We start from the raw sequence: 23460 nt of genomic DNA on the forward strand, positions 1-23460 counted from the left end.
CTTGAAGAAATTTATTTTGTTTCATTAAGCACTTATTATTTATTGAACTTAGTTTTGATAAAATGTTAATATAATTTTTTTTATACTATCAATTAATTAAAAATTATTTTAAATATAACTTTTAAGATCATTAATATAAAAAAAATCAATTTATATGGTAATCCATGATTAAAACCTTTTGACTGTTATATATTGATTTCAATTACAATCTTTTTTCTTTTGTTTAATTATAAAATTAAATTTTTAACCTTGACCTAAAATACATCCTTTTCACTACCAAGTTTGCTTGACGCTGCTACAGCTATCTTGACCATGCTGCACCACCTGAAACCAATTGGTAGACATGGTCCAAAGCCAAATATATATGAATGAGACAGTCATACAGAAGTTTAGGAGAATCGAACCATACAAAATCAACCATCAAATAGCTCCTTATTTTAAGGACTTTTTGGCAATGGCTAACAATTGACATGATTCTCTTTATATCTCTTCTGAGTAACAGTGAAAATCGATATATGTCAAGGACCGAGTAAATGATATTTAAAGTTTTTACACATGGAAAGTGAAAATGAGATTGTAAAAGTATGGAAAAAGAGAAAAAAAATATTGAAAAAATCAAGATATATTAAAGTTTTATGTATTTTTTTGGTACAGTAAAGTTTAATGTATTTAAACAAGCTAAGGGTGATATTTGAATAATAAAGTTATAATTAATTATTTGAATAATAATCATTTTTGAACCTGATTTGTAGTTGTTTGATTTATTACAAGTTTTATCTAGGCCGTGGGTTATTAGACAATTATAAACCAAATTACATGTCATTGATAAAAGTAAGAAACCTAATTGCAAAATAAAAAAAAACTAATAATTGATCAAGAGACTAGTAATTAATAAAAAAATGTAGTTGAAAGAGATTTATTAAAAAATTAGTCGTTTAAACAAACCTATTACTTATTAACAAAATAAGACCAGACAAACTATATAAAAACTTTTTCTGAAAGAAACCATCTGTAAAGGAGAAGGGAAAAGCTTTTACCTTGACTTCTAATTACATGCATGTTTTAGTAGGCCCTATGATAATTTTGGATACCCTTGCTATAAGTTATGTAACTTATGTCATTGAATCCAAATTTGTCTGTGCTGCATCTGTAACTCTCTTGAACCAAATTTTCAGTTGTATTATATAGGTAGGCTCATTGCTCAAAGCATCCCTTCAAGTTACAATGCAATTAGCCATGTTATTCGGTATGTGATCGATGATATATATAATTGTATTTAAGGTGAAAACTGACCGCGTCATGACTAATAACTTGTCAAAGCTGAAAACTTAATCGATACAAATCAATTTTTCATTGCATAAATGATGCTTGGCCACAAATGTAGAACCATTCGTATTATACATCAGCTTGAATTTTGTATTAATTGCTTGCCTTCTCTTCTGGCGAAAAGAATCAGAATGTCCGTAAAGATCTTCACCAAAAAATCATGTCCATCATGTTGAACTGGTTTTGGTCCCCTTGCTCTTCCTTTTATTCTTTCGCTATGTTATAATTTGTTTTTGGTCATGCACCAAGTCAATATTAAAGCCTAACTAGCCCATTATCCCACACTTTGGTACACAGGTATATATTCTTTCACGGGAAATAACGTTGATCAAGTCGAATAGGACTAATGTTCTCTTGGTCTAAATATTTAACGCAATTATGTATAAATTCAAGAATATTGATTATGTTTTCAATTGATCTACATAGTCATGATCCCATATTTATGTATGTGTAGGTGAATGTCAAATGGTCCCTCTTTTTTGAGTCTTTAGCTATGCATAGGACAGTTGTGAAGAATTCTATACGAAAGGACAAAAGTAAGAGCTAAGAAGAAAACACTTGTAGTGATATTCTTGCTTGTCTTTGTAAAGAAGGGATAGTGCAGAGAGACAGCTTGCATTACACGTCATCATATGATTGAAGAAGCTTGGAATTTTTAGTTGGTCCCAAGATCTTGGTAACCCATGATGAATAAAGGCATAAAATCAAAATCTTGTTTTCACGGCACACTTTATGTAGCAAAGATATGATGAAGTATTGGAAGTTACCTTTGTGTCTTCTTCACAGATACAGAAAAAACAAGCCATTGGCTCTTTGCATACTTGCTTTTATCTGATCAATGCTTTTGTCGATTTTGCCTTTATACGAGGATTTATGGGAAAGAAACCGACAACGGTATCTGATTCTGTTGTTTTTTCAAACATGATTCTATAATGTCTTGATAATTGACTACTTTCTCTTTGCATCATACTACTATGCTAAGTTGAGTTGAGTTTCACCATCTGTTATGACCCTCTTTCGATTTGATTGGCAATTTAGTTTTATACAAGTTCAAAGAGCTAGCTTGAGCTTGTTAAATTCATAAATTTTGATAAATGATAAAAGTAGCATACTTGACTGATTTAAATTTATGAAACACTTCAAAACATCATTTTCCGAAAACGTAATGATTTTCGAATTTAAAAAATAATAGGCTAAAATATATTTTAATTCTTAAAATGATTTTTTTAATTAGCTTTTATTTTTCTTTTTTAAAAATCTTTTTTAGTTCACTGTAAACTATTAATATACTGCCTTTTATTAAATATAGAGATTATAAATAAATAAAATCTATTTTAAATTAAATTAAAAATAAATGAATAAACTTACCTAATTTCAGAGACCGTAAGCTTTCATCATTTAAATTTAAATAAGTTTTGAGAGAACTCGTGTACTATTATTTTTAAAATTAATGAAATGATTATTTAGGTAGCAATAATTACAAAATAAAAGTCATACTGCAAAGTTGGATAAACGTACTTATACATTTATTAAAATTGGTGAATGTATGAATTTAAATAAAATTTTTTGTCAATACTAAATCGACTCATGCCAATCGCTACTTTTTTTCGGTATATAAGAAATCGAATATATACATGACAATTCAAGTTTTATTAGGAAATGAGATGGTAAAGTGTTGCTTTTATTTCTTTCAGTATACTAGTCTAAGAAATACTGTGATATTGATTGTTCAGGGCATGCTTGAATTTTTTTTATAAATAATTATAAAAATTATATTATCTTTTTTATTTTGTAAAATTTATATTAATTTTATTTACTTATACATACAAATATTTAAAATCAGGAAATAAAATAAAAATATTTTATAATTATTTGTAAAATAATATAAAATTTATATTTTCACCTTTTTTAATAAAAAATAAAATAAACCTTTATATTTACTCAAAAAATTCAAAAATAATAAATAATAAATATATAGTGCCTAAAAATAAGAAATAATAAATATTTTTCAATCTTATTGACTTCTTGACAAGTGTTATCAATTTGCATAAATAGTAATAAAACAGTAAAGTTGAGTATATCGAGTCCACAATAACTTTAGTTATATATATATATATATATATATATATATATATATATATATATATATATATATATATAAAAGTTTAAGCAATTTGTGACTCAAATCAAATCTTATTCATTGATTAAGTATAAATATAAATTAATGCAAATTAACTACAAAGCAACGAACAAACGTGAGGAGCTGGGAAAAGATGTTGGTGACGAGGTATGGAACGTGTTGGAGGTTCCATTTACAATAACTACATGGGAATTGATTTTTCTTTTTTTTTAACATGAATATGATTATTACTTACATTTTCTAACATGCTCTAATCATGATTTCTCAAGTAAGAGAAACTAAATCACCTAATATTACTCATAATTCCTTAAGAGTTATATTAAATAATTTACATTACGAATAGAGATGCATAAATAGACTAGACAATATCGCTTTATCCCTAGATAAGATCACCTAGATGTTCTTCTCATGTTCTTGCATATAAACATTTTTCAATGCCTAAATCCTAAAACAATTCATGAAAATGAATGATTAGATCAAAGACATATGAATGAGCACAAGAAAGAACAATAATATTAACATCATATATTCATATTAATAGATAGTTTAAAATCATTACATCAAAGAGAGTTTGGTTTGCAAAGCTCTCAACAACGGGTGGTTTTAACTTCTCATTGTCATGAGACACTTACAAGTATAAAAGATGGAATGAAATGAAAGAGAAATGGAGTGAAACGGATCGGTTAGAACTCCGGAAGAAGATTTTCCTTGCACTAGTTGCTTGAGCTTTTTTTTTTTTCCTCTGCCTCTTTTTGCTTCGTAGTGAAGATTCTGAATGAATGGATGTTGATTTTATATATAAATTTCACTTTTTACAAATATCTTTTCACTTGATAACCAATTAGAATCGTCATTATGTGCTAAGCTTGCACGTATGCGTGCGAACACACATGCAAAGTCCAGTTGACATAAGTAATCGCGCGCTAAGCCTCCAGACATACACGCTAGGCCACCAAATGGATGCGGGCTAAGCTGCTAGATGCGCACTAAACCGCTAGATGCGTGCTAAGCTGCCATATGTGTGCTATAGTTGACCTTCAGATTGACTTCTTACGCTAAGCGGACTTCTTGGATTGAGTAGTCCTAATGCGCTAAGCGGAAATGTCGTGTTAAGCACGACACTTGAGTTCTTCATACCTCTATTATATCTTTAAAAAAAAATACAATCAAAATTATTATAAAATTATGAATTTTAGCATCTTTTGGATAAAAACTCAAAAAAAACTAAATTAAATTCCTATTATTTTAATACAAAAGAAACAATATAAAAAATAATTACTATATAATTTCAGTATACAAAACATTATCTTTCTCCCCCACATATAACTATAATTTAATTGTCGCTATTGATTATATTAAGAAGAATTTGTGAAAGAAAATATCAAGTCATCCGAAATGTCTATATAAATAACACGAGAGCAATAGAAAATATTTTTTTATTGTCATTTAAAATAACAAATAATTTTTCAAACTAAACACCCCCAACTTTATTTCCCCGTGACTTATCTTAACTATAATTTGTTGTCCGAGGTGTCTATATAGTAGCATCAGAACAAAAATTGACACTGAAGCTGTGTTTTTAGTGGCGAGTTTGCTTTAAATATCGCAACATGATTTAGATGTCATTATACAATATAGGGATTCCTATGTTCATAGATTATACACAACAAAATGAGCAGAACATTAACTTCAGTATTCCTTTTCTTCAATATTTTATTAGTCATAATATTATTGAAGTCACAACAGGAAAAACCATAGGATCAACCCTAATCAATTCCCATAATAAACTCTCTCATTCAATTATAACTATCATGGCCATCTCCAAGCTGGCCCCGCAAATCTTCAGTACATCTGTACTCAACTGTGTCCACAACATTGTTATCTGCCTCAACCATGGTTGTTGTCTCTGTCACACCCTCTGTAGTCTTCTTTGCTGCATCCAAAGCTGTGTCCACTGTCTCCTTAGCCCTTTCTCCCACATTCTCCAACACCTCTGTTGCCTTCACTGCCCCTTGTGCTGATGCTCCTACAATTGAATCACCACCCTGAAAAATATAAAATAAAAAAGTTACATAATATCAATTAGTAAATTCAATTAACCAAAAAGAAAAACAACACAATAAGTTAATACAAAGGGTTATATATATATATATATATATATATATATATATATATATATATATACTTGAGTATGCACACGAGCATTTGCATTTTTCGCACTAGTTGAGTGGAGGTGTTTGACCAAATTTTTGTATGACACAACTAGGGGAATTCTATTTGCCATTTTTCTGTGACTATGTAACAATAAGACAATAACACTCTTATTTTGAAAGGATTCATTAGGATTTAAGGAAGGTTATATAAGAAAGAGTAGAGACAAGGGAAGGGAAGGAACAAAAAAAAGTGAGGGTGTGTGACACGCGGTGGAACTAACGCTCTGTGCTGAGCATGACTCATGAAAATTGGAGATTTAGCAACTCAACACGTTTGGTGTGCCGTTTGCATGACACATGTCAAGACCTTCATCGGTGGAAATGAATTGAAAGGAGGAGACAAAAACAATGGGATAACACTTTCTTTTGGCCGACACATCTTCCCAAAATAAAGGGATTTATACGCTGAATCTTATGATTAGAACTACAAGAGGTTTTTCTCCTTTTCTTTGCATGACAACATTGGAATTTTTGTGCAATGATTGTATGTGACATGCACATGCTATTGACTTGTGAGTTACACATTATGGTCGTATGTACAAGGAAATTTTCCTCCTCACGTTGAATTGTACCTAGATTTTCTTTAGAACTTTTTAACTTTTCCATCTTTTTGAGAAAATAAAATCATATTTACACAAATTATTTAATAGGTTTAAAGACTTAAGATCGATATGTATTTTAAATTAGATTAGGAATCTTTATTTACTCTTATTTTAGAAAATAATTTCATTTTAAAATACTTTCTTTCTCTTTTGTATTGATACATTTAAAAATGTTTTTTTCTAATGATTTGAGTGTGTGGCCCTGGGCATTGGAAATAACTAGTGCAAAATTAATTACTTGAAATAATAGATATAAGATTGATTTAATGATTAATAAAAAAAGGGAATGAAAGTAATTTGATCATTCCTACTAACAAAAAAATTAATATATAAATAATTAGTATTTACTGATAAAAAAGTTACATAGTAATAAAAAAAAGAATTAAGCCAACAAAATTAAGCCGTGTCGAGTCGATCTCGTATCTTTTTGTGAATTGATATTTTCACCATTAGTTTTGCTATTTACACCTCAATGTGTTTTAAAAAAAATTATTTCCAAAATACTCTTTAAATGAAAATAAATTTTCTTTGAAATAGACAACGGAAACTTATTTCCGTTTTGTAAGAGTGGTGAAAAAATATAAAACAGAAATAGAAATAAGCTTATGTTGTATAAACTGCTATTATTGAGTGGTTTATAAATTTGTTGTTTAACTTGAACTTTCTTGTTATGCAGAGATGATGGGCTACTTGGACCCAATGAGCGAAATCGGCCTAGGAAGCATTAAGGAATGAATGGACGCTGAAGTTGATTGCAATGATATAGAAATCTCCCTGGCGTCCCCTATTACCACTAATCTCAGTTCCCTTTTTTGCCAGATGGATATCAATTTAAGTATAAGAAATATAGGTTTACAATTTAAATACTTATTCTCATCTATGTTTGCTTTTATGGTATTCGACAATAAATTACTATACTCTTTTTTATAATTTTAATATACTTGTATATTTGTAAAGAGATTATATATAAAGTTTTTACTTATATTTTAATTAAAATAATATATAGATATAGTAAATAATAAAGAAATTAAAAATAAAAAATTCAATTATTTTTTTAATTAAATGTATATTTTAAAGTTTGTTATTTAACTATTAAACTAATTGATTTATAGTTTTAAAAATTATAAACATAAAATCTTATATATATATTGACAAAAAAATATAATGATGCGCGAGGATAAGTACCAGTATAATTTACTCATTCTATCTTCAAAAAATATATATAATGGTGACAGATAAAAGTACGGGTACGGTATAACAACAAAAGAAAAATTGAGGTTTATCACTTGTTAGCAGTTTATAAGAATCAATATTAACATTCAAAAAAAAAAAAAGAATCAATATTAAAAGTTGATCAGAATGAAACTATAAGACAAAAACATTTAAAATATCATTGAGAGAGATCCTATCTGGCTGGAACAAAAAACACTCGGATTAACAATACATACTGATTCATCCTATCCTATCCAGAATTCCTTATTAGGACTGATTTTCATTTTGGAAAATCAGTGGTGGTGTTATATAACTGGGCCCTGGATATAATATTATGATCTTCAATTGTTCTGTTCAACCCTTGTTGTCATTGTCTCTAACCTTGTGTGAAGCTTCTTGAGCTGCAATCCAAGCTCCATCCATGGACTCCTTGGCAGTATCTCTCACCATGTCTGCCTCTTCTACAGCTTTTATTGGACCATCTCTAGCTGCATCATTACTCATAGCCAAGTCTTCTTGTTTCACTTCATCGCCCCCATCTTCACTACTTCCTTCTGCCACCTCATGCAACATTAATATTTTCATCTCCCCATTTTAATTTATATCATATTATTCATCATATAATATTAATTATATGATATTTACACACATTAAAACAAAAGTAATTCTTAACATATATATGTTATTATGTATATTGACTTAATGATAAGTGCTAACAACGTACTTTTTAACACATTCATTTCAAGATACTTTTTATTGATTGTTTAAGATTTGTTAAGAAATTATAAAATGAGAAAAAAAATACTAAATAAATAAGAAATAAAATCTACACAAACTTATAATAATATGTTCAAAAGAGTATATCTATAAACACGTCTCTTGAATTAATATATAGTCAAAATGTGTATCAAGAGGAGAGGAATATATACTTCGGCACGTTTATAAGCAGTGGATAAAGAAGCTGTGGAAAGGTGAGGAGAAACGTAAAAGGGAATTGATTTGGATTGTAACCTTGGTGCTGCTCATTTGCTATGATATATCTCTTCTAGTAAATACTTAATAGCTACCTCACTGTTATTGTTAAGTATATTAGGACTAAGCGGTGAAGGCAGCATTTGAGAGTTTTTGAGCAACACGTTGAAAGAGGTTTGGATGAACACGTTTGTGACATGTGTCATTCAGCATTTGCTGAGTAAGAACTCAAAGAATACATGTTTATTCTGTAATAGTATTTGATTGATGATATGTTATTCTGTAACATCTTTCATTTTTTTTTATTCCATCTTTGAGAGTTTTTTGTTTTTATCTTGAAGTCGTCACAATGTTGTGATCACATCGATCAATTGCAATTATTTGTAATTTTACGCGGTTTTCATAATCGCAAAACTATTGTAGTCTAAAACCATAAATACAAATAGAATTTAGACAAGAATGAATCTGTGTAGACATTTTAAGTATTGGTTTTTGTTGGGACCAAATATATAAACAATAAATGGGTAAGTTTTGGCAGTTGTTGGTTCCACGTGATTTGAGGAGGCCCAGAAAATGGGAGGTCCTCAATTTAGTCCACTAAGTTAATGTTTGGACTACGTGGAGTTCTATCTTTGCTCTCTCAGCTTTAATTAATGTTTGGGAGAATCGCATTCTTTTTTTTTTCTCTTTGTATTCCTATTTTTTTATATTTTGAAATTTAGTTTTCGAAATGCAAAAAATAATTCTAAAAACTAATTTTGGAAATAAGAGAAGATGTGAAGAGGAAAACAATGGCAATAGAATTACCCTAATGTTTGACTATGTGCTCATTTCGGCTGGTCAAAAGCAAAAAACACAAGTACAAAAGTCCAAACACCAAAGCAGCCTTGTCCATATGTGTCATTTGTTGGATACTAGAATCGTTTCTATAGTTGTGGAAAAAATTTCCATAGTTTTAGGATTGGACATTCCTTTTGTAAAAATTAATCTCTTAAATATTAATGTGAGTATTTTAAGGAATTAATCCTCAATTTCTGATGAAAAGATATTCTTAGTCGTCCGAAAATGTAACATTTAACGTATATCATTATTTATTCTTATTATAATTTTTTTTAGGTGAAACTAAAAAAAGTATTAAATTAAGAAATTAACTAAAAAGAGTTAGTTCTACACAAGTATGAATAATTTACTCTCAATTTTTATAAACCTAAAACTCCATGCAAATTCTACCCAAACCTCCTATGTGATATAAGTTTTAAACGTTAAAAAGGGAAGGAGAGACCCAGTTGTCTATACCCGTGCTAATTGTTGTCGGGTCCCAGGAAATTGTCTAACTTGTACCCTTGTGTTCTTACTTTTTTATCCACTATTTTCAACTACACATCAAATCAGAGGAGAACATTTCCTTATTACTTAGCCTCATTTTGTAGTTGAATTTCAATTTAAAATGGGAACGTATTGCTTCTACTTTCATAGATGAAGATGATGACTTGACCAACATCATTTCTACTTTTTGATGTCTAAAGTACCATCTTAAAATATAAGGCATTATTGGTCACCATACGCGGAAGAGACATTGCTTGGATATGTTTATGACCACCCAATTTGCATTAGGTGAGTTCCCAATGGAGAGAGGTCTCGGCTGCCCAAAAAGCTTAAGCATATATTTAATTTTGTTATTGCAACTCTGTGGTTGGTTTCATGGGATTTTAGATTAATCAAAACTTTTTTTGCCAATATAGAATTTCAAGCAACCATAGAAAAATTTCTTCCATTTCCTATAGAAAAGCCACTTTTGAGTTTTGAGTGTTGGTGTTCCGCAGCCAGCTCCTGCCAATTAAAGTAATGGCATCATATGAGAGGGGTTTCAATATGGAAAAGACAGTCCCATGTATTATAAATGTTAGATGGCAGTGGAATTTCACATCAATGCTATGATGGGATTTATTCTTCAACCAATTGATGAATTCCTTAGTGCATATTCCACTCTTCTTGTTATGGCCATGATGATGCCCCGCGTTTTCACGTGTTTTGTCCATTTTCCATTAAACCACTAAGAGATGTTCTTCTCTTTTTGAGTGAAGGGATAATTACATCGCCAATTTTGTTAGAAGAAAGTAGTAAATGTTTTTTACCATCAAAACACTCTCTGACTTGAAAATTCAAGTCTAGCAAATCGTTTTCAATCCTTATTTTCCATAAGAAAAATAACAGTTTGGAAAACAAGGTATCATGCAAATATTATTTCCTGATATAGTCACTGAATAGTTTTTGCTATTGGATAGTCTTTGATTTTGCAATGAAAAAGAACAAGGAATTCACTTGCTATAGGTAGAAAAGATTCTTATATCTACATTATCCTGCAGCGTATTTTGGGAAAACATATACAAGACAGTCACATAGCAGGAACAAGTATGAGATGAATACTACAGAAAACTAAGTTCAAGAGGCATAAACACCAAAAGTGAGTTAATGAAAATAGCTTCTACTGCAAAGTTTACTAATTGGCATTAGAATATAAGAGTCTCAACAAGAACCACAAAATTTGCTATATATTCATGGCTGGTTACAAAATGGGATAGATAGTTCAAGAAAACTAGGGTACTAAAACAATATAGTAATTTAGGCAAGACTTTTTATCTTACTAACTAATAATGCCACAAATCTGCCTCTGCAAGAGTGGCTATCTGAGACAATATGCTAGGCTTTTATTGAGTTATTTTTCCTTGTTGAAGTAAGGGTTAAGGAAACACCTGAATTTAGTGAGCCAATTAAGTTTGCAATACGACTTGTAAATGTAGAAACTATACAAGTTATACTACTTGGAATAAACTCGTTAAGAAAAAGAAATAGTGCATGCATGCCTTTTAGGTACAATCATAAACCACAAATATTAGCCACACAAAGTGAATCTTACCAACAATCAGGAATAGAAAAAAAAAATCCAAAACTGAGTGATTTAGACCAGGTAGAGAAGTCGGCCTGAGAAGAAAAGACACCTAATTTGGAAGTATTAGAAATCTTTTTGTCATAACTCGCCATGCATCACATGCACATGCAGGGCACAGTGAACGAGTCCGACTAAGACATGACATTAAAATTAAAATCACTAACAATTGGCCACAAATTATCAACATGAAAAAAAAAATATTGCAGTAACTGTATCATTGCCAAAATTATCATTTATACATATTATACCTATCAGTATTAATGAACTAAGGGACTAAAAAACGAAATAAGGCAGTAACTGTATCAATAACATTCCACCTTCATACAACAAACTTGCTTTACAACTGTGTAGTCAATGATACACCAACCAAAACCCAAACATCAGGGCACGAATGCAACTAAGATCACTGTTGAGAACCATCAAATCTTACACTATCAAGCCATGAAACAACTATTTCAATAGAGGGTCTCTGCCTAGGATCTTGGTTTAGGCATTTACACGCAATGGCAAGCACCTCCAATAGCTGTTTCTCATGATCCTTGTGCCAAATTACTGGATCAAAAATTTCCTGCTCCTTATTCTCAGATTTCATCTGATACACCCAAGACACCAGATTTCTGCAGTTTTTCCCCTTGATGACTTCCACAGGCCTTCTACCAGTAAGAAGCTCGAGAAGAACAACACCGAAACTATAGACATCACCCCTGAAGGTTGCCGTCAGTGTCTGACTATATTCAGGAGGAATGTATCCTAAAGTTCCTACCAAATCAGTTGTGACATGAGTGTCATACGGTTGAAGTAGCCTTGAGAGACCAAAATCAGCCAAATGAGCTTCAAAGTTGTCATCCAAAAGTATGTTGCTAGATTTAACATCTCGATGCACTATGAATGGTTCACACCCCTTATGCAAGTAAGCTAATCCGCGAGCAGCGCCTTGTGCAACCTTGAGTCTTGAATCCCATTTGAGAGCTGAATTTTCATCCACACACTCATGCAGCCAATAATCCAAGCTTCCATTCTCCAAGTATGAGTATATTAGCAATCTGTCATTGCCGTGCCGACAATAACCTTTCAGAGAAACAAGGTTCTTGTGTTGAGCTCTTGAGAGGGCCTCTACTTCAGCTTGGAATTCACGTTCCATCTGACCACAGTCCCCAGAAAGTCTCTTGACAGCTGCTTTTGCACCATTTGGAAGATATGCCTTGTAGACAAGACCAAACCCACCACAACCAATAATATTTGCCTGGTTGAAATTGTTTGTGGATTTTAACAAATCTGCAACTGTAAGATCCTTGCAATCTGAATTCTGAAAAAGCACCAACTTTGAGGAAGCAAGTGCTTCGGATAACCTGCGTGGCCTACCATTGAGTTCCTCATCAAAGTTATCCATAGGCTTATCATCATCCCTCTTTGACATTTTTAGCAGAATAATTGCAAGAAGCAGTGCAAGCCCTATCCCTATACTGATTGTTATGCCAAGGACATTGCTTCTACCACGTTTTTTGGAAGAACCAGAAGAATTGTTGGGACTTGTATTGTTGACTATTTTGCAAGGAGAATCAATTTCCCTACAAAGCCCCAGGTTGCCCTCAAAACTTGAACTAGGGAAGCTTAAAAACTGCCCTCCAGTTGGAATTGGTCCCTCTAAGCGATTATGTGCCACACTGAACTTTGACAAGAATGTGAGGTTGTTAAATGATGGAGGAATTTCTCCTGAAAGATCATTATAAGACAAATCTAATGATTCCAAGTTCTCCATCTCTGAAATTGTGCTAGGAATGGTACCAGCGATGTTGTTTCTGCTTAAATCCAAGACATGCAGTGCTTTCAATTGACCAATTTCAGGCCATATATTCCCACTCAATATGTTATTGCTCAAGAGAATTGAAGGAGGGAAACTTGATGCCTGGTTATATTGCAGTCCACTTACACTTGTGTTTCTCTTAACAAAGAGAGGAATGAATGCAAAAGCAGCAAGGTTTTCTCTATTACAGTTAGCGCACATGAGGCCCTTCAACTCTGCCAGACCTTTTGGTATTTCTCCTGTGAGAGAATTATTTGAGAAATCCAAATAGAACAAGCTGTCCATCTGACCAATCCAAGAAGGAACACTACCATTCAAATGGTTCCAAGACAAGTCAAGAACTGCCAACTTCCTGCAATTGGATAACCAAGAAGGAATATGGCCTTTAAGACCACAATTCCCAAGTGCTAAAATCATAAGGCTCTCAAATTCTACTGTCACACTTTCTGAAATTACCTCACCACGGAAATTCTTAGTAAGTACAAGGGTGGTGAGATTTTTGCACTGCTGCAGAACAGACACTGCCACAGATAAGTTCTGAATGCTGTTGTTTGAGAAAGATACAAACAAAAGTGAAGTGAGGTTGGCATAGCTTTCAGGGACAGAACCATTTAAACCATTCCTAGCAAGGCTTAAAACTTTCAATTTGCGGCAATTGGACAGGGAAGTTGGAAGGGGTCCAAAGAAATGATTAGTAGCAAGGTCAAGTGTTTGAAGATTAGACAAGCCAGTGAAATTAAGACCAATTTGCCCTGACAGGGAATTATTTCTAAGATTAAGCACCCTAAGCTTAGAGCATAAAGCCAAGGTGGAAGGCAAGGGTCCAAAAAATGAATTGGCATGTGCTTCTAATTCTTCTAGCTGCAAAAGGTTCCCAAACACATTTGGGAATTCCCCAGAAAACCTGTTCCCAGAAACCACCAAAGTTTTTAGGTTAGAGAGCTTACTTAGTTGCTCGCTTAACTGGCCAGATAAATTGTTGGCACAAACTGTGAGTTCCTCCAAGGCTGACATTGAATACAAGGAATCTGGAAGATGACCAGTGAATGCATTGGAATCCAAATGCAACCGTTGGAGAGAGGTGCAGTTGTCCAAGCCTTCAAGACCGCCATCAAAATGATTTACAGACAAATCAAGGGTGTGAAGATCCTTGGAGGCACTGCAAATTTGTGAACTGAATCCGCCAGTGAATGAATTGTTACTCACATTGAGAGCAAGGAGATGAGGGAATTCCCCAAAAGGGAAGAGAGCTCCAGTAAGTAAATTGCTAGAAATATTCAACACTTCAATGGATTGCAAACCAGAAAGAGCTCCAGCAACAGGTCCAGACAGCATGTTATGGCTCACATCAAGGAACTTCAACTGCTTCAACTTGGAGAACTCCACAGGCAAAGCACCCTTAAGGTGATTGAATGAAAGATTCAGCACATTGAGTTGATCTAGCTGTGCCAAAGAGGGTGAAATTGTACCATTGAGACTCATTTTTGGTAGGATCAACTTGGTCACTCTACTAGCAACTGTTCCACCAGCATCACCAGTCACATTAGCACAAACAACTCCAAGCCAGTTGCAGCAGAAAGTGTCATTGGGCCATGCTGTGATGATAGAGCCACTTGTAAGGTTGCCTGCAAACTCCTTAAGAGCTGATAAATCATGAGGGTCACAGGATAGGGCTTGATTATTATTATTATTATTAAGCCCTAGTGACAAGCAAAGCAAGCAAGCCAAGAAACACGACTGCAAAAGTGTCACTGAGAAACATCTGAACAGCACCATTGCTGAAACCAAGCTGATATACTCAGCTCAGAATCATGAACACAGCAGAAGCTAGTAGTAGTATCACTGAAAAGTGATTTGCTGTGCTTGAGAAGAAGTCACTTTTTTGTCACAGCTACAAGACTTTCAAGTTTCAGCCCTCAAACTGCACCAAACAACAACTCGCACCTTGCAAATGAAAAGCCCCAATTTCAAGGAAAAGATTTGGATCACCAATCCCCACCAGAACCAAATCCCAAGAACAAGAGAGAGATCTAGATAGTGGGAGAACCCCTACTCAATCTGAAAGCAGATTCAGAAACACCACCCTTGAAGAAAGAGATAAGATGCCCAAATTGAAGATACTTATATCCCATATCCCCAAACACCAAAGAAAGTAGAACAGGGACCATATGGCAACAGCTTGCGGACGAAGCAATCAACAGTGGCCATTAAAAAAATGAAAGAGAAAAACAATCAACAACACAAGTAGAGGGGTGTGTGAGATCCCTCAGTCCCCACCTGAAATGTAAGATCTTTGACCCCCCCCACCCCCCCAAAAAAAAACAAAACAAAACCCTTCACCTCAAAACTCAACTCAACACACACCATTTAACATGAAAAAAAAAAAAAAAAAATTCCGACGGGAACTCTCAGGACTCACAACAACACACCCCCAAAGGCAAACCCTTTTGCACAAAAACGAAATCTTTGTTTACTTGGTGCAGCAGAAACAAGAAAGGTTTGAAATTTAAGCTCAAAGGTGAGCTGAAGAAGCAGAACAAAGAAAAGGGTAGCCAGCAACAGTGCCCTGAGAACCTAATCTCAACAAACTTTCATCAAACGGGTCCCCTTCAACTTCCAAACCAAACCCTTTTTTTTAATAATTCCTCTTCCAAAGATTTTGATTTTCTTTTTCTTTTTTTTTTTCTGTCAAAGGGTAATAGCTGTCAGCTCTCTCTGATTTTCAAACCTAAACAGTGATAGATAGAATCTAGAGGAAGACAAAGATAGCAGAAATCTCAAATCAAAGAAGCGTGATGTAGGAGAGATGTAGTAATGGTAAAAGACAGAAAAGGAAAGTTCTCTCTCTCGTTACTCAGAATCTAAATATTTATTACAAGAAATAAACAACCTCCTTTGACTTATTTTTATTATTAATGCTAATTAATAGCATTTAATACATATCAATTTATTAAACAATCAAGTCCATGCGCATTTATTATTAATAATATTAATTAATAGCACTTAATATATATATCAATTTATTAAACAATTTAAGTCCATGTGTATTTAATGATATGCATTCTATAATAAAGTATATTAAAATTATCTCTGGTAAGAATTTGATAGATATGTATTAATAATGTAGAAAAATTATATAATCAATTGATAAAATATACTTTAAAAATAATTATAAAAAAATAAAAAATTTATTTTATATGATAATTTTTAATTAAATGATATGAAAGATTTTTTATGGTGTTATAAATATAAATCATCTATTAATTTTACTGACTACTATTATACTTTGGGATATTTCTAATTTCAATTATGCTTATTTTATAAATAAAAAGTTGAATTCAAAACTTCATTTATTTAAAGAATCTAAACTCAATTTTACCTATATTAACATAATTCTAATAATATGAAAGACTTGTATATTAATATTACTAGCATTACTATTGATGTAACGCCAGTATAATTTATTATTAAAAACTCATTAATTCTTTGATTTGAAAAGGGACACAGGGGCTGACTTGTGTATGGATTTGATGAGAATGTGTTAGGAGCAAATTGCAAAGGCAGAAACAGCAAAAGTCTGAGTTGCTGACTTAGGAACACATGGCCCTTTTTTCTCTCTCTCTCTCTCTGATTGTCAATGCGGGGCACCTAATTTTGTCTGTTCATTTCTCTCTCTTTGGAATGGAGTGTGTCAATGGATTGGACAACTTGGGCTGAGGTAAAACGACTAAACGAGAAACAAGGGAAAATAGGTTTTTTCTTTCGTTGTTCAACGTTCAAAGTTCAAACCCCATGTTTCCTTTATGCGCGTGGACTTACACATTCTTGAACCTATTTCCATTATCACGCTTGGTTTGCATGCATGTCCTAAGAATTTATAATTTCTAATACGTAAACATATATATCGAAAAATATATTTGAACATTCTTTAGATGTAGACTCCTTGAAAAAATATGAGTGATTATATGATTAATAACATAATACAACCAGAAAAGAGAAATAGAGGATTCTAATGTGAGGTGTTGGTGTTATGGGATGTTAAAATATCATTCATTGTACAACACACACATATATATATATATAAAGGTAAATTTAAAGAGTTTGATAATTATTTATTATTATTGTTTAATTAAAAAATATTTTTTAAGATATTTATTGTAAAAAATAATAATTTTATCATATATAATAACCTGTAATTAAATAATAATGTAAAATTATTTATGTTATCACTACATGGTCATTAAACTAAAACTTAAAATGATATTTGAAAGTTAAAAATATGTATAAATAGTTTATATAAATTTTTCAAAATATATTTTAAAAAATAGTAATAGATAAAAATTATATATTTTTTGGTCCGTATTTTGCATTTTATTTTTTAATATTATCTTTTAAAAAGTCATTTTATTTTTAATTTTATGTGTAGAATGTTACAAAAAATAATCTTTTCCATCATCCCAATTACAAATAATATTATATATATATATATATATATATATATATATATATATATATATATATATATATATTAAGATTTATATGACTTGGTTGTTAACTTTTTCCTCTTGGCCTCTAACAATGTAAAGTAGTTCACATTGTTATTGTTGGAAATATTTTCCTCCCAAAATAAAAGATCGAGAGTTTTCTAACAACTATGGATTCTCATTCATCTAATTGCAAGTGTACGTAGGCCGAATTTGTCTAAGACTCTAAGCCACTATGGAGAGAATGCGATTTTGTGCACCGCTAAAAAACAACTACTGAACAACCTCTAAGATGGAGTTTCTAGGTTTGCAGACACTCCATGATAAGCTGATGATTCTTAAAATTTATTTCCTTAAAAGTTATGGTTTCTCAATTAATTACTGAAACTTTTTTAATTAATGTAGAAAAGAAAGAAATCGAATGTCAAATTTTCCATCAATATTCTAAAGAAATTGTGGACGGAAAGGCACATGGTCATTATGAAACAAAGGAGAAGGATTATGAACTTGTATAACTCATAGTCGTGTTCAACATTTTTTGCATTTTGATGTTAGGAATTAGTGCAACTCTTTATGTTTATGTTGTACAAACTATCTATGGAAAAAGGTTCTTCAATTCACATATATTTGAAGTAGTATTAGAACTTTATTTTGTGTTAATTTCATAGGATTAAAGATGTGTTCTGGTTATTAATTAATCTATGAGAAGCTTAGCTAGCTTTTATGTTGGTAATAAATTAATGATGTTCTTATATTTTAATTAGTATAAAAATATTTTGTTTGTATAATTCATTTGTTTGTTTTCACTGTCTTTTCTATACATCCAAACAAATACAGATAAATTCTCTTCTTCCTCTCTTTCAATTTCTATCCATCTAAACAACATATTTTTTCTATTCTATTTCCCCTCTATTTCTATTATTTTTTTTTATTTTATTTCGTCGTCTCTATTTCACTTCTCATCGATCCAAGCATACAACAGAGTAGTAGGTTTTTAATTTTTCAATATTTTTTTAGTTTTATCCTCTATTTATTTAGGAGAAGAGAATTGAGGGTAAAAAATAATTTTGAAATTTAAATAGAGATGAAAATAAATTTTCTTATTTTATTTTAAAATTTTATTTTTTTTCTCTGATCAAATAAAAAAAATTAGTATCTGTATTTTTTTTCTTCATTTTTTCCTCACATCCAAATCCAGATAGACAATGAAACTACGGTATAAATAAGCCGAGAGACTTTTTTCGTGGATTGAGATAAATAACAAAGAGTGTTAAACAGTGAAAGGCTATGAAAAAAATTTCCTTGGAGATGTTGTGATGGTTAGTTCACAACCGTTGACAATGTTAACCCGCCAACTGTACGTGCTTGACCTCTCCTCGTAGTCAATACCAAATTTTCTTTGTTTCCGGTGGAACGAAAATCCGAGGCATATAATTTGCGTCAATTTGGGGATGTTCAATAATCTAATAGTAGTATATTTTATTTTTTGATATATTGTCATTTAAAGGTCTATTTAATGCCTTTTTATTTATAAGATTTGAACACAAAAACCTTGATAAAAAGAAGATATTAAGATTGCCTGTTGCTATCACTTTTCTTTTGGTAATTTTTATTGATAAATAAATATTTATAGCATGTTTTAACGATTATTTTACATCAATAAATTATTATAACAAAATAATTCGAAGATAATAGTACTTGATTGAAATCTTTAAACATACTTAATTACTTTTATAAGAAAAAGCAATTAATAAAGGTGAAAATTAAAAAAAATAGCACTGTCTCTCAAACTATTCATATAAAAATAACGATATAACTAATCAATATTTCTCTTTAAGAATAATTAATTTAAACTGTATATGAAAAAAATAATGAAGTGAGTAATAGCCAAGAAAGTGATTTGGAGTGGCAACAACCTCGGTTTTTATCATTTACAATACAACAACACTCTTGAATAACTTCAGAGATACAACTACAGAACTACTATACAAGCTTCTTAGAGAAAAACTTGATTTTTTTTTCTACGTTATCTTCTTTTGAAGATAAACTTGTTCAAAACAAGGTTAGAAAATAATGGGTATGTCTCTTAGTAAAAAGGTTTAATTGTAACACTTTTATTAGACTCGGCATTTTGCAATAGATCTTGGTTCCAATTCCTTCCTATGAGAGATTCCTTAGTTTTGTTGCTGCAAGTGAATATGGAGGCACCCTACCATAAAATATTGATGCATCAGCAAGCACAGAGTTTTCACTATGTTTCTGAAGATGAACAGGAATAGCTGCATTTACAATTGCAATATCATCATCCCTTCTATGAGACTGTTTAAATTCTTTCACAAACTCAAAAGTCCTATTAATTCCAAGGCAGGAATACTGACTGCTAAATTCACTTTAGAGATCAAATTCGTGAGCTGAGATAAATAAAGAAATTAAATTTATAATTAAACCTACCAAAAATTCAAACTTTCATTCCCCACATTAGCTTCTTCCACATTATTTCTACGTATTTAAAATAAAATAATAAAAATATTCACTAACTTTTAAATTATACAAATGTATTATTTGTAAACTTTATGTGAATTTTAAAATTAATGATTAAATAATTTAAAAAATATTTGTAAAATTTTAATAATAAATATCAATTGATCTTATTCTTGCGTATAATACTTTATCATCTGTGGGGTATACAGTTTATAGGGGCATTTAGTTGACACTGCATGTGTTTCTAGGTTTCAAATTTTGAACTGCAATTCGAGCTACAAAGTGTAGGATTGCTGTGTTGAAATTTATTCACTCAGCTGCATTATATTAAGGCAAGTGGAATGTGATTTTGAAGATTCCGAAAGTTGAATTTATTCATGCTTTTTATTTTCAACATATTCATGCAAATTTTGAACCCAACAGAACAAGATGAATGTTAACGATATTCTTTTTTATAATTTTTCCGTGATATGTTAAAAATTATTAAACTTTAATAAATTCAAGAAAGAAAAATATTAAATAAAAAATAAAATATATTAAAATGAATGATTTTTAATAAATTCTAGATGGTGAAGAGTAAAAAAAAGTGGCAACAGTGCATCTCATAAAACAAATACGAAAAATGTTGGAGGTGGTGGAATGCACGCAACGGAGAGAGCGTGGGTTAAGTTGAAGGACGGTACGGTGGGCAAACGTCACGGGGAATGAGTGAGTCCTGATCATTAATTTATAATATTTTAATTTAATTGTTGAAAAAATGGCGTGTGTGATTTGATTTGGTTGGATTGGGTGAACTACTACTGAGGCTAGTGCCTGTGCCTCCTACTCACCTCATTCCATTCAATCAATTTCAATTAACCTCTTTCCTTTTAGCTCCCTTTCATATACTCTATAATATTTTCAAACAAAATACAACTACTGCACCTATCTTTTTTATTAAAAGACAAATCACAATTATTATTTTAAGAATATCGGTTAAAAAATTAAAGTCTAAATATTTTTATTAAAAGATGAAAAATTATGTCACTCATAATTTCTTTTATAATCTCTTGTGATTTATATAATAATTTTTTTAAAATTTTTTAATTAATATTCTATGAGCACCAATTCAATGTCAGCCTAACATAAAATGAAAGCTTAAAACGTAAATTGAGAAAGGATTTTCTACTTTAAAGAAAATAGTGATTTGTGGGATCTTTTAGTTAACGTATGTGACTTTTTTACAAAACTAATATCAAAGTTGGTCGCCTAAAGCTTAGACTTTAATTATTTTAATTTGGACGAATCTGCACCGTTTAACAAGACTCTTATTAAAAAGTAGTAGCATCAACATCAAATTACATTCAAAATTTCAAATAGTAATAGTATTATTTATGTAAGTTTTTTTTTCTCACTCAGAAATCACATGTATTTCTTACTTTTGATGCGGTGTGTGTGGTTATCGTTGGTAAAAAAAAAACTATATACAAAGAGAAAATTAACCTAATAATCAATGGCGTATCCAGAAAGTTTTTCCAGTGGGAGCAAAAAATAGTCTAATATTTTTTCAAATAAAAAATTATATAAGTCTTTCTAAAAATGGTAATAAAAAATTAAAAACTATAAAATTTAAAAGGATAAAGTGGATAAAATTAATAAAAGTTTATTTTCTTTCTTATCTTTTACAACTATTTACATTCATTTTATAAAAAAATTATCTTGTAAGAACAAGATTTTTTTTTATAGAGACAAAAAATATTTATTCAATATATTTAAATAAAAAAAATTACTTTATGGGGGACAATTTAATATTAAAATGTTTTGTTACAAATATTAACTTATAATTTATCAAATAATATTAATTTTTTTAAAAAAATAATTATTTATTTTACAATTATCATTAAGTAAATTAACAAATTCATACAATAATATTTATTAATTTTATTGTATAAATTTAAGTTTTTTTAAATTTACAAAATAGATAAAGTTCCTTAACATTAGTGAAAAAAATATAGAAAATATATGGAATAAAACAATATACAAAAAATATAGATAATATGAAAAAAATTAAAAACATAAAATATATTAAATAAAATAACATACAAAAATTTAAATAAATATACAAAATATATTAAATTCAACAGTGTTAGAAAATATATTAAATAAAGAAATATTCAAAAAATATATAAAATATTAAATAAAATCATATAAAAATATATAAAAAATATTAAAAAAGCTAAAAAAACATTTATTTATTAAATAATTAAATTAAAAAATTATTTATAATTTTTTAAATATATATATATATATATAAATTAAAATTCATAAATAAATTTATAACTTCCATATAGTGATTAACGACGTGATATTGAGTAATACTTTCATCATGATCGGTGCATACGGAGATATACAAACGAGAGTAGGTCAGACCATCAGTCCCAAATTTTGTTATAGTTTGACTTTCGTTAGGCATAATTTGTACATCAATCGAATTTTTGATAAAAAAAAATCAAATAGAGAAAAAAATATGGATAATAATATTTTTAATTTAAAATGGTGAATTTATTTATGTTAATGATATAATTTGTTTAATTAAAAAGTTTAAAAAACAGACAATTCCTAACATCAAATGGACCATAGGTTTAAAAACTATTTGTACATAAATTACTTTATAATTTCCTCCGCAAATCAATCATAATGATGTGACAAAATTAAAAGTGTCTAAAAATATAATTAAATCACTATACTCTAAAATAATTTTATTTTAAAGTTATAAAATTAATTCTTATACTTTTCAATAAAAAAAATAAAATTTATTATTTAAATATGTAATTTAAATTATTTACAATTAAAATTGATTTCTATATAACTCAAACAAACATACAAAGTGATGTTAATAAATCATTGGTCTGATACTTAATTCAGTTTTTTTTAAGTAAAATCTAAAAACTTTCTGATTAAAATCTTAGAAATGTAAAAATGTGATTGAAAATAAAAATTTCATTATAATTCTCAATCAAGTTTATAGGCAAGATAATCACTAACAACATTAATAAATATTTTACACCAAAAGTTACAAATTTTTTCAAAAAAAGAAAACTTAAATTACATTCAAGTTAAATCTTTACATTATAAATACATTCTAATTAATTTTAATGTATAAACTTTAACTCAATATCCTCATGTTTCTTTATCTACTTCCTTTTCTTTTCTTTTTTGTACTTGTTCATTTTAAGTTTATTTTTTTCATCTAGATTTGAATTTCAACGAACATACGTGTGTTTTGGAAGAAATTTA

At 30.0% G+C, this 23460-nt stretch overlaps 2 protein-coding genes across 2 annotated transcripts; both read right to left on the reverse strand.

Annotated features, from left to right (window-relative positions):
• Positions 1 to 5138: 5138 nt before the first annotated feature.
• LOC114373865 lies at positions 5139 to 5803 on the reverse strand. Its single transcript, XM_028331420.1, has 2 exons — positions 5652 to 5803; positions 5139 to 5511 (listed from the first exon to the last, which is right to left on the reverse strand). Exons 1-2 carry the CDS (start codon positions 5748 to 5750, stop codon positions 5263 to 5265), a joined length of 348 nt encoding a protein of 115 aa, XP_028187221.1. The 5' UTR covers positions 5751 to 5803; the 3' UTR covers positions 5139 to 5262.
• Positions 5804 to 11601: 5798 nt separating this feature from the next.
• Positions 11602 to 16033, reverse strand: LOC114376205 (phytosulfokine receptor 2-like). The gene has a single exon (XM_028334198.1). The coding sequence runs from the start codon at positions 14993 to 14995 to the stop codon at positions 11819 to 11821; it is 3177 nt and encodes a 1058-aa protein (XP_028189999.1). The 5' UTR covers positions 14996 to 16033; the 3' UTR covers positions 11602 to 11818.
• Positions 16034 to 23460: the final 7427 nt, after the last annotated feature.

Source organism: Glycine soja, chromosome 11 (genome assembly GCF_004193775.1).
Source record: "Glycine soja cultivar W05 chromosome 11, ASM419377v2, whole genome shotgun sequence".
Lineage (NCBI taxonomy): Eukaryota > Viridiplantae > Streptophyta > Magnoliopsida > Fabales > Fabaceae > Glycine > Glycine soja.